The 13,469-nt window shown below is 37.2% G+C and overlaps 2 protein-coding genes across 3 annotated transcripts in view; both read left to right on the top strand.

Annotated features, from left to right (window-relative positions):
- The window catches only part of LOC100262288 (probable disease resistance RPP8-like protein 2), a 135,040-nt gene that overhangs the window by 49,636 nt on the left and 71,935 nt on the right, over positions 1 to 13,469 (top strand). The gene's annotated exons all lie outside the window — the stretch shown is intronic.
- LOC132253550 (putative disease resistance protein At1g50180) lies at positions 10,911 to 13,003 on the top strand. The gene is made up of 2 exons (XM_059735753.1): positions 10,911 to 12,553; positions 12,949 to 13,003. The coding sequence occupies exons 1-2, from the start codon at positions 10,911 to 10,913 to the stop codon at positions 13,001 to 13,003; spliced, it is 1,698 nt and encodes a 565-aa protein (XP_059591736.1).

Raw genomic sequence — 13,469 nt, 5'->3', positions numbered from 1 at the left:
GGGGCCATGAAATGCTTCTTGGAAGAAGCGGAGAAGAAGCAAGAAGAAGATTTAAGAGTGCGCAACTGGGTTTCCGAAATCCGTGATGCGATTTATGATGTTGAGGACATCATAGACATGTTCATCCTGAAGGCATAGTCCCTGAGAACAGACTACTTTCTCAAGCGTGTCTTCAAGAAGTTGATAAACCGCCATAAAGTTGGCAAGAAAATTGAAGACATCCAACTGACCCTCCAAGACATCTCAAATAGGCGGGAGGCTCTCGGAATAAAAAATACTGGAGAAGGAAGAAGCGGTTCGGGTCCAATGTTGCAGAATCTAAGACGCTCCTCTCCTGGTGCAGAAGAACGTGTCATCGTGGGCCTTACAGAGGAGGCAGATAAGCTAGTGAAGCAGCTCACCGCAGGAGACCAAAGGCGCCGCGTGATTTCTTTGGTAGGAATGGGCGGCATAGGCAAAACCACCCTTGCCAAGAAGGTCTATAATCATGAAGAAATTGTGAAACACTTTCCAGATTGTCGTGCCTGGGTTTATGTATCCCAAGATTGTAGACCCAGAGAGGTTTATATGCAAATTATTAACCAGGTTTCTGCACCAACTAAAGAGCAAGCAGAAATGATAGAGAAGTATGGAGAGAACGAGTTGGGGGATTTCCTTCATGATCATTTGAAGGAGAAAAGATATTTGATAGTTCTGGATGATGTATGGAGGTGTGCCGATTGGGATTTTCTTGCAAAAGTGAGCAGCAACGATCCTGACTGCCCTGGAAATGTTTTTCCCGATGGGAGTAACGGCAGCAGATTACTTCTTACAACTCGATATAAGGATGTTGCTTTTCATGCAGATGCTCGAACTATTGCCCATGAAATGCGGCTTCTTTAGAAACAACAGAGCTGGGACTTGTTTAGTCGAAAGGCTTTCCTTGATGTTGATGTTAAGAGCTATCCTCCAGATTTGAAGGAACTTGGGGAAGAGATGGTGGACAAATGTAATGGTTTGCCATTGGCCATCGTTGTATTGGGGGGTTTGCTGTCAAGAAATATGTCACATACAGAATGGGAGAAGGTGCACGATAACATTACTGCATACCTTGCTAAAGAAGGCCAAATGGGAGTAATGGCAATGCTAAACCTTACCTACATCGACTTGCCCCAAATGGGAGTAATGGCCAAATGGGAGTAATAGATCTGTCTTAAAAAAAAAAAAAAAAATGCAAGTTCAGTGATAAAGAAGTGAACTTATTTTGTATAAAACTTTTCAATGTAAAAAAAATGAACCTATCTTTTTAAAAAACAATTTAATGTAAAAGTGATTTTTCATTTTTTCAAAATAAGAGATCAATATAAAAAGTAAATTTGTTTTAAAGAAACAAATTTGATGCAAAAATAAAACAAATGATAAAAAAGACTCCATTTTTATATTTATTTTTTAAATAATCATTTATATATATATATATATATATATATATATATATATATATATATATATATATATATATATTAAAAAGATTGGTAGGTTTGGGAGCTAAATAACCATGGTGGTGCCAATTTAAATAATTTTTCGGCCATATTGCTTTCAAATTTTTGTATGGGGCTTATGAAAAACAATTACTATTCCCAATACAGATATAAATTTTGTTCGTCATGAATGAGTAGTTTCAAATAATGGCAAATAATTGTTTTGGGACACGCTATCTTGGAATTTAGAAATTAAAGTCATTCACCCATTTTTTTCATTTTTTGTAATAATTTTTGCAAGTACATTTTGGCAGATGCTTCAAAGTGCTTTGGGTGCTAGATTTGGAAGGTTTGGAAATTGAAAGCCTACCAAGTATAGTTAGGACACTAATTCATTTAAGGTACTTGAGATTAAGGCATTCTGGTTTAAAAATGCTTCCACCATCTATAGGCAACCTAATGATATGGAAAATGAAAAACTTGCGATATCTTTATATAGAGGGGCAAGAGGATGATGCCCCATTGCAAATTGATACCTTGTAAAATCTTTAGACAATATCAAGCATAAGGTTCAAGCAATGGAGCCAAAATGATTCAAGCAAGTTAAATACTTGTCTTGAGAAGTTGAAATTAGAAGGAAGATATGGTATAGAAGAGGTTAGGTTTTCAAACTCCATTGCCAAGTTACATTGTCTTAAATCCTTTGTTCCTTAAGACATCGGAAGGGTCTACCATTCCATCCTTTGCTATGAACTTTGGGCTCTATTTCTCTACGTTGGAAATGAAGGGACACATGCAAAAATTGCCTGACGCCCTTCAATTCCCTCCAAGTCCCATCACTAGAATGTGATCCTATGCCCGTTTTGGAGAAGCTTCCGAAATTATTGATTCTTGGATTAAGGGCAAACTAATACCTTGGAAAGGAAATGCAAGTGTCAGTAAATGGGTTTTCTCGACTCAAGGTACTTCAACTTTTGAAGTTAAAAAGATTGACCAAATTGAATATAGGGCAAGGTGTGATGTCATGGCTTACACATTTACAAATTCTATCAAAAGTGAAAATATTGGGATTTAAGAGGCTTCTAAATCTATTAGAGCTAAACTTTATGATTCTATCTATTTTTTCATAGGCATGGTTTTTGAGAATCAAGGGGGTTATCTCCACTCACAAACTTCTTCCTTGGATGTTACAAGGTACTTGCATTCATCGATCTATTTTGAATCCCTTGAACTACCAATTTTGTTAGGGTTAATTTAACCCTCTTCCCTTAAGGTTTTGATTAAATATATTTGACTCTTCATTGATTTGAAATTTCATCAAATATCCTCCTTATTTTGAGTGATAAGAAAAGTGAGTAAAATAATAAGTAAAAATGATAAAAGAGTTATTTGATAAAATTTCAAACCAATAAAAATTAAATATATTTAACCAAAATTTCAAAAGAAGTGAATGATATTAACCTATCTTATTATACGAAGATATTAATTATTTAGTACTCAACACGTAAGAAAGAGCTCTTGAGCAAAACATTTTTATATATCATTGGTCACTCTCTCCTTTTTTTACATCAATGGATGTAAAAAATGTGGTAAACATGAAAAAGGAATAAAATTTTCTCATAAAAGTAATAGCATTACTGCCACTTATTTCTTGAATTATCTTGTAAGGTTAATGTTGAAAGAGAGAGAGAGAGAAAACCTTAATTCTCATTCATATTGTTAGCTTCTTACAATAGAGAAATATATATATACAAGGTTAGGTTGAACTAACTACCATATATGTGACCTATATTAAGAAAGGAAAGAAACTTGTACACTAAAAATGCATTATATTCAACACTCCCCCTCAAGCTAGAGCATATATGTCATATGCACCAAGCTTGTTACAAATGTATTTAATCCTAGGACCTCTGAGAGATTTAGTGAAGATGTTTGCTAGTTGATCATTTGAATTAACAAAACTTGTAGCAACACACTCTGATGCGATCTTCTCTCTAATGAAGTGACAGTCAACTTCAATATGTTTGGTCCTTTCATGAAAGACTGGATTTGATGCAATATGTAATGTGGCCTGATTGTCACAGACTAGCTTTATCTGTTCATCTTTTCCAAATCTCAATTCCTGAAGGAGTTGCCTCAACCATATGAGTTCACATGTTGCCAAAGCCATAGCTCGATACTCAGTTTCGACGCTTGATCTGGCCACTACATCTTGTTTCTTATTCTTCCAGGATATTAAGTTACCTCCAATAAAAACACAATACCTTGAGGTGGAACGCCAATTTGAGGGTGAACCAGCCCAGTCTGCATCTGTGTAACCAACAATTTGGGTATGACCCCTGTCTTCATATAGAGAGCGGCGTAACTTGCACACTAAACTAGACTCCCCTTGAGCAACAAAACCAAGTGGTTGCTCCATATACACTTCCTCGAGAAGTTCACCATGAAGGAAAGCATTCTTAATATCCAATTGATAAAAAGGCCAATGACACATAGCAGCCATGGAGAGAAATAAGCGAACAAAAGCAATCTTGGCAACAGGAGAGAAGGTGTCACCATAGTCACAACCATAAATCTGAGTATAACCTTTAGCAACCAAGCGGGCCTTAAGGCGATCAACCTGACCATCAGGACCAACTTTAACAGTGTAGACCCAATGACATCCAACTATAGATTTACTAGGAGGTAAAGAAACAAGATCCCATGTGCCATTGGAGTACAGAGCAACCATTTCATCAACCATTGCCTATCGCCACCTAGGATGAGAAAGTGCCTCACTAGTACTCTTAGGAAGAGAAACAGAGGATAAAGTAGAGACAAAGGCAGAATAGGATGAAGATAATCGATGGTAGCTCAAAAAATTATAAATAGGATGAGAATTACAAGTAGATTGATTACCTTTCTGAAGAGCAATAGTCAAATGGTTAGTAGATGACAGGGCCGGGGTAGGAGAAATCGGTGGGACAGGAGGTGAGTCATCAGGTACCTCAGCTGAAGAGAGAGGAAGAGCAACAACACGATGTTGACGATGATAAACCCGAAGAGGATGAGAGAGCACACCGGAAGAGGGAGATATATAGGGAAGTGGCAATACTTCAGAAATGGGAAGAGATTCAAAGGATAAGAAAAATAGAGAGTCCTTAAAGAAGGTGACATCAGCGGAGAGAATAATGATGAGTGTTAGGGGAATAACAACGATAACCCTTCTAAATTCAAGAGTATCCCAAGAAATGCATTTCGTAACCTTGGCAGAGAGCTTGTCTTGTCTAGGTGTGAGAGTATGAACAAAACAAGTACAACCAAAGACACGAGGAAGAAGGAAATAAAGAGGTTGGGTAGGAAAAAGGAGGGAATGAGGGATTTGGTCATGTAATATAGATGAGGGCATACAATTAATCAAATAACAGGTTGTAAGAACAACATCCCCCCAAAAACGAAAAGGAACATGACTATGGAGAAGGAGGGTACAAGTTGTTTCAACAAGATGTCGATTTTTACATTCAACAACCCCATTTTGTTGAGGAGTATGAGCACAAGATGACTGATGGAGGATCCCATGTTGGGACATAAAAGAAGTAAAGGGTGTAAAAAAATATTCCCGAGCATTGTCACTGCGTAACACTTGAATAGAAACATTGAATTGTGTTTGGATTTCAGCATAAAATTTCTGAAAAATAGAGAATAACTTAAATATATTTTTCATTAAAAATAACCAAGTACATCTTAAATAGTCATCAATGAAAGTGACAAAATACTGAAATCCTAAAGTAGACGTGGTCTGACATGGACCCCAAACATCAGTGTGGACAAGTTCAAAATGAGACTTTGCCCGATTATTCAAATGCTTTGGGAACGAGACACGAGTATGTTTCCCAAGCTTACACGACTCACACGCAAGCGATGACAAAGTGGAAAAATAAGGGACCATCTTTTGGAACTTGGAGAGACTAGGATGACCCAGACAACTATGAATGAGAAGAGGAACATCGATGGAAATGCAAGCTGTAGGAGATGAAGGTGAAGTGAGGTGATAGAGGCCTTGAGACTCACACCCTATGCCAATCGTCTTCCCTGTGCTCTGGTCCTACAAGATCACAGATTTATCAAAAAAAGTGATAGAACAATTAAGAGTGTGAGTTATTTTGTTGATGGAAATAATATTAAAAGGACACTCAGGGGCATAAAGGACAAAATGGAGAGGTAGGGAAGGGAGATGATGAGCCAAACCAATACCTTTAGCCATAGTTTGGGAACCATTAGCTAAAATAATAGTAGGTAAGGCAGAGGTAGTAGTAATAGATGAGAAAATGTGTTTATTACCAGAGATATGATTAGATGCTCCAGAATTTAGAATCCATGGGCCAAGAGAAGGAGACTAAGTAAAGAAGACTAAGACATTACCGGTTTGGGCAACAGAAGCAACAAAAACTGATGTGGCTGCCTAATATCGGAGATAGACATCATAATCACTACTAGTAAGGGTGATACTCTGAGATGTGGAGCTCGTAGTGGAGTTAGGTTGAGATAGCAAAGGATCAGATGACTGAGCAATGTGGGCAGTCCGAAGAGGCCGCCCATGTAACTGATAACAATGATTTCGAGTGTGACCAAGCTTATTCCAATAGGTGCACTAAGGACATTGTCCTCGACCCCGATTGCCACTATGTTTTCCTCGAGAGTTAGTTTGAGAGGCTAACACAGATGAATCTGAAGGACCATCAGTCGACAAGAGGCATAAGAGACGAGCAAACACATCATCCAAAGATGGAACTGATGGACTAGCAAGAATATGATCTCGAACAGATTCAAGATCTAGACGGAGACCAATGAGGGTTAACACCATAAAGAACTTGTCATTCTGTATTTGTTGAGCTTCAGCACCATTAGTGAAGGGCATCAAAGTTAAGAACTCTTCCTTAAGAAACGCAATCCGACCATGATATAAGTAGACAGATCCATGTCCTGTTGTCTCACATGAACAATATCAGAAACCACCTTATAAAATCGTTGAATATCATTCGTGTATAATCCTTTAGCTTGAGTCCAAAATTTAAAGCAAGTTTTGTAGGCACGAAGATGATGGAAAATTTTGGGATCAACAGATTGCTATAATACGCTGCATAATTGTGCATCGATCTTCTTCCATTGCACTTTGTCAACATCAGGTATAACATCCTTAGGTGTAACAAGATGATCCTCATAACCTTGTCCCATAAACCAGAGTTCCACGAACATTGACCAAGAGAGATAATTCTCACTACCAATCAATTTTTTTCTATGTGATAGTAGGAGATCCAGAGATGACGGATGTAAATATGGGATTTTTAGTTGCCATATCCACTTCACTTGAAATTGAATCACGTTTGGATCGAAGAGAGCCCTAAAGGGAGGTCGGATCATAGTTGTGGAAGAAGAACCTGGTATGTCAGGACCCAAACAAAGGAGAAAAGTGACTGGGGATGAAGAAGAGGCCTTCCCAAGGCACACACAGGTCTCGGCCAAGGAAGGGAATTGCCGTCAGAGGCTGAAAGAAGACCCGCGGAGGCTGAAATGCCAAAAAAATGGAGAAGTAGGGTTCGGAGAGGACTGACAGAGGCCTAGAAGTGCAAGACGGCACCGGATGAGCCTATTGGAAAAAGCTCAGCACCAGAAAGTGGGCCACGTGCCCTTACGCGCCGTCGCGTGGGGCTGGAGAAGAGTGGCGTGTGGGTGGGTTTTTGGCTCCAGTGGTTTGAGAAAAGTTGCAGATCTCCTCTTTGTGCTCCTAATGACGTGGTCGGTGTCGAAAAATATCGCCGAAAAAATGTTGACGGTGATGAGGATTTTCTGACCACGATATGGCTGACCAGAAAGCTTTGGGAAATGAAAAAGGTGACCGGAATGAAACACAGTCACTGGACGGATTCCCGGAATTAATTATACGGGTAAACCAGAAAGAATAAAGTTTTCCCCCTTGGCTTTGATACCATGTTGAAAGAGAGAGAGAGAGAGAAAACCTTAATTCTCATTCATATTATTAACTTCTTACAATAGAGAAATATATATACAAGGCTAGGTTGAACTAACTACCATATATGTGACCTATATTAAGAAAGGAAAGAAACTTGTACACTAAAAATACATTATATTCAACAGTTAATATGATTACTCATGCTTCATTTTCTAATATTATTTTTATTTTATAATTTAGAGTATACTTGAAAATGAAATAGCTGTTAGGATTTTGTATTTTCTTCTTCTATACATTTGGAAGGATTTTTATTTTTTATTTTTTTTTATTGTTCTTTTTCATTCAACTAATTTTTTATTTTATTTATTTCAGCATAATCGACAATGAAAATATCCCTGGATTTTGGATATACTGTGAAAAAGGTAAGCTTGAAACTCCCTTTTACCTTAGATGATTGTGGGGGTGTATGCATGTTTGCGTTCCCTCACTTGGATGTGATTTCGGTCAAACCAGCCTAGTAATTGATGGCCAAGTATCATTCTTAGTTCTTCGCATAACCCTAATGATGCTAGAGGGAAGCCCAAGATCCTTTTTTTTTTATTATTATTGAAATTTCTCTTCGGAACCTAATATTAGATTCAACAATTTTTTTTGGTGGTGAAATATTTGAATAACGTCACCTATTGATTAAAGAGAAGTTAATAACTGCTATTGTTTTGAGTATAATTTCTTAACGATCATATATTACTTCTTATTTATGATTATACTCTAAACGCACAAAAACAATTGAAAATTGCCAGTTTAGTGAAATTTTTTTTCAGTATATATGTGTACTAATGGCTGCGATCCTTGCTACAACTTTGTACATATATGCTTGCTTACTTCTAAAAGTTGGGTTAGTGATACTCAAGACCTGTGCTGCAACAGGTCAAACATTAGAATCCTCTAGACAGGCAGTTGAAAATTTAGCTTCCTGCCTAGAACGTGTCAAGAAACTTACGCAGATAGAGAGAAGCTGAATCATGGACACTGATCACACATGGTTAAATGAAGACCATGCAAACCCTTATACACCACTCATCCAAGGCATGCAAGCACTTGTCAAATACTCAAGCCCGAAATCACATGATGTATGACAAGTGACAGGCTAGCTTGTTGACTCTCTTTTTGTCAATTATCATTGTTTGTAACGCTAAAGGATTATGATGCATATGTTTGATCTCTGCAAGCAGAGCATGACTCCTACTACAATTTGTGTCTGTGAATGAATAGTTTCGAATAATGGTAAGTAGTTGTTTTGGGATATAAGACTAGAATTCTCCTTTTTTTTCCTTCTTGTAAATGAAGAAACATGGTTCTTTTTTTCAAGTATTGCTTACTTGCCCAATGACACCAAAACACAGGGAATTTAGAGAGTTAAAAAACAGGGGATTTTGGCACTGGGTTGAGTTTGACTAACTGAAACACTTGATGAAGATGCTACTTCTTGCCAAAAAACAGTTTTCTTGAAGGGGATGGGTGGTTTTTAATGCAGGACTTGGGGCATCGGCAAAACTAGTCTTGCCAAAAGGGTGTGCAATGATATTATTTATTGCCATGTTGCTGTATGGGTGAATGCTCATCAAAATTAAGTCCAGTTTATGCATCTCTGCCCTTCACATAAAATACTTTTTCCCATCCTTTGATTTAAGGGAATCTCAAACAATCCCCAAATGCTATGTAAGAACAAATTATTGCGCAAGAAAGGTGTTTTATTCCCAAAATGAAAGGAAGCTCCATGTTAGTATTAAAGTAAAGTGCTACCTAGGGGTTCGATTACTCCATCAATTAAGGGAAGGTCAGTATGTGCTGTTTTAGAATTACTATTAAACGGACTCCTAATACTAATTAAAAATATTGAGATTCAAACTTGGTGTTGGGTTCGATTTAGCATTAATTGAAAATATTGATAATCAAACTAGGTGTGATTGGCTTCTAATCTACTCAACCCATCCAAATTGCAACCCCAAATCTTAATTTTTTCAAATGAAATATTTATTTCATTAATTTTACTAGTGAATAATATCCAATTAGATCTAAAGTTGGTTCTTTTTTCGTTATTGTAACATGATATGGTAGTTAAAAAAAGGGCTTTTCTTTCCGTATATATATGTTATAAAACATAAAATAGGAAATAATATACTTTCATTTGCGATTTTTCCATCACCTTTGTAGCATAATAATAAGAACGATGATAATAATAATAATAATAAGTTTTCAATTATTTGAATGATTATTTATGGGAACATGAAGAACCAAATGGTCTTGAAAACTACTAACTAATGATGTTGCTGCATATTATATTATGGATGATAATAATAATTACAAAATATCAATTATGTGAATGATTGTTTATTGGAACATGATGCAACCAAATGATGTTGAAAACTATTAGTCAAGGATGTTGCTGCATATTATATAATGGGCGATGACTTAATCAAAATAAAGTCCAGCTCATGCATCTCTGGCATTCTTCTAGAACATGGTTTTTTTTTAATTACCTCATTTGCATGTATTTAGTAAAAATATATTTTATGATTATGACTCTACATCCATGACAATTTTTTTATGGCAAATATTATGTGATTATCTTTCGTACATACGAACATTTTCAAAATGAGGGAAGTGACTTCGAAAAATACACTTTTAATTTTTGTTTAGAAAGTGATTTTAATAATAGTTTTGAAAGAAATTATTATTCTTTAATATTTTATAGAGCGAATCTATTTGAAAATTTAAAATATGCTTAACATATTTTTTATATTTTTAAAAATAAATTTTATCAATAATGTTTATTTTTAATCACTCTCTATATTTATATAATTATTTAAAAATTAATAAATAAAAATAACTAAAAAATATTCTTTTAAAAATATTATATTTTTTATTTTTAAGAATAAAAAACTGTTTTTTATTATTTGATTGATAAACATATTTTCTTGTTTTGTTTTGTTTTGTTTTAGTTTGGATAATAAAAAATTGTTTTTAAAAGCATTTGGAAAAAGGTGGTGAGTTGGAGAAAAAGCAATATAGTTCTTTGCATCCCCATACCTAACGACTATGGGTGAGGAAGTTATTAATTAAAACCCCCCTTGGCCAGCTGTGGCTTTCTTGGCTGGCAGTTGAATTGTCAGTTATTGACTTATTATTTATGAGAACATGAAAGCAACTAAATGATATCATTTATTGCATGCCATGTTGCTGTATATTATATTATGGATGATTGCTGATCAAAATGAAGTCCAGCTCATGCATCTCTGCCATTCACTTAAAATACTTTGATTGAAGGGAATCTCAAACAATCTCCATAATTGTTGCGCAATCAAGGTGTTTGATTCCCAAAGTCAAAGGAAGCTCCATGCTAGTATTAAAGGAAGTTCGATAGCTCCAAAACTTGAGTATTTCCTTCTTGAGAGAATCAGTTTCATCCAGAGTTAAGAGAGGGTCGGTGAGAGAACACTTCAATGGCGACAGACGCTGTGGTTTCCTTTGCGGTTGAAAGGATCGGTGACATGCTCATTCAAGAAGCAATTTTCTTGAAGGGGGTACGGGGGAAAGTGGAGAGGCTGCAGAAAGATCTAAGGGCGATGAAATGCTTCTTGGAAGAAGCGGAGAAGAAGCAAGAAGAAGATTTAAGAGTGCGCAAGTGGGTTTCCGAAATCCGTGATGTGGTTTATGATGTTGAGGACATCATAGACATGTTCATCCTGAATGCAGAGTCCCTGAGAACAGACTACTTTCTCAAGCGTGTCTTCAAGAAGTTGATAAACCGCCATAAGGTTGGCAAGAAAATTGAAGACATCCAACTGACCCTCCAAGACATCTCAAATAGGCGGGAGGCTCTAGGAATAAAAAATATTGGAGAAGGAACAAGCGGTTCGGGTCAAATGTTGCAGGATCTAAGACGCTCCTCTCCTCGTGCAGAAGAGCGTGTCATCGTGGGCCTTACACAGGAGGCACATAAGCTAGTGGAGCAGCTGATCGGAGGAGGCCAAAGACGCCGCGTGATTTCTTTGGTAGGAATGGGCGGCATAGGCAAAACCACCCTTGCCAAGAAGGTCTATAATCATGAAAAAATTGTGGAACACTTTCCAGAATTTCGTGCCTGGATTTATGTATCCCAAGATTGTAGACCCAGAGAGGTTTATATGCAAATTATTAACCAGGTTTCTGAACCGACTAAAGAGCAAGCAGAAATGATAGAGAAGTATGGTGAGAACGAGTTGGGGGATTTCCTTCATGATCATTTGAAGGAGAAAAAATATTTGATAGTTCTGGATGATGTATGGAGGTGTGCCGATTGGGATTTTCTTGCAAAAGTGAGCAGCAACGATCCTGATTGCCTTGGAAATGTTTTTCCCGATGGGAGTAACGGCAGCAGATTACTTCTTACAACTCGATATAAGGATGTTGCTTTGCATGCAGATGCTCGAACTATTCCCCTTGAAATGCGGCTTCTTTCGAAACAAGAGAGCTGGGACTTGTTTTGTCGGAAGGCGTTCCTTGATGCTGATAGCGAGAGGTATCCTCCAGATTTGAAGGAACTTGGGGAAGAGATGGTGGGCAAATGTAAAGGTTTGCCATTGGCCATCGTTGTATTGGGGGGTTTGCTGTCAAGAAATATGTCACATACAGAATGGAAGCAGGTGCATGATAACATTAGTGCACACCTTGATAAAGAAGGCCAAATGGGAGTAATGACAATGCTAAACCTGAGCTACATCGACTTGCCCCATTACTTGAAACCGTGCTTTCTTCATTTAAGTCTCTTCCCAGAAGATTACGTGATCTCCTCAAGAAAACTGCTCCTTTTATGGACTGCTGAGGGTTTTGTGCGAGAACAAGATGACCGAAGAATGAAAGACATGGCTGAGGTTTACTTGAATGAGTTAATCAATAGAAACTTGATTCAAGTAGTGAGAATGAGTGTTAATGCAAGGGTTATGAAATGTCGAGTTCATGACCTTATACGAGAGTTGGCTATTGAAAAGGCAAAAGAGCAAAACTTCATGGGAACTAGTATTGCAGATCCTCTATCCCCCTCCGCCAATTTATCTCTCTTTTCATCTAAATCCCGTCGACGAAGTATTTATTCTGACTTTGAGAGGTATGCTTCCATTGAACATTTAACCCCATACCTTCGCTCTCTCTTATTTTTCAATTTGGGGAAAAATTGTAGAGCATCACAATTGGATTTCATTGCCAAATGCTTCAGAGTGCTTAGAGTGTTAGATTTGGAAGGTTTAGAAATTGAATGTCTACCCAGTATAATTGGGGAAATGATTCATTTAAGGTACTTGGGATTAAGGCATACTCGTCTAAAAATGCTTCCACCATCTATAGGCAACCTAAGGAGTTTGCAGACTTTGGAGATAAACAATCTTAGACAAGTGCCAAATGTGATATGGAAGATTAAAAACATGAGATATCTTTATATCGAGGGGCAAGAGGAAGATGTTCCACTGCAAATTGATACATTGCAAAATCTTCAAATTCTGTCAGGCACAACCTTCAACCAATGGATCAAGAACGATTCAAGCAACTTAACTTGCCTTGAGAAATTGAAATTAGAAGGAAGGTGTGAGGTAGAAGGGGCTGTGTTTTCAAACTCCATTGCCAAGCTACCTAGTCTTAAATCCTTGTACCTTAAGGCATCAGATGATTCCAGCATTCCACCCTTTGCCATAAACTCTTGCCTCCATCTTTCTAAGTTGGACATAAAGGGACACATGCAAAAATTGCCTGAAACCATTGAATTCTCACCAAATCTTACACAATTGACATTGGAAGCATCTAGGCTAGGTTGTGATCATATGGTCGTTTTAGAGAAGCTGCCAAAATTGTTGACTCTCATATTAAGGGCAAACGCATACCATGGAATTAAAATGCAAGTGTTTGCAAATGGGTTTCCTCAACTCAAAGTACTTCAACTTTCAGAGTTAAAAGGATTGACTGAGTTGAACATAGGGCAAGGCGCAATGCCATGGCTTATGCAATTACAAATTCATAGACGAGTGAATATC

The sequence above is a fragment of the Vitis vinifera genome, chromosome 3, assembly GCF_030704535.1.
Source record: "Vitis vinifera cultivar Pinot Noir 40024 chromosome 3, ASM3070453v1".
NCBI classification, from domain to species: Eukaryota; Viridiplantae; Streptophyta; class Magnoliopsida; order Vitales; family Vitaceae; genus Vitis; species Vitis vinifera.
The sequence above is the reverse complement of the archived record's forward strand: the minus strand, read 5'-3'. Positions and strand labels throughout refer to the sequence as shown.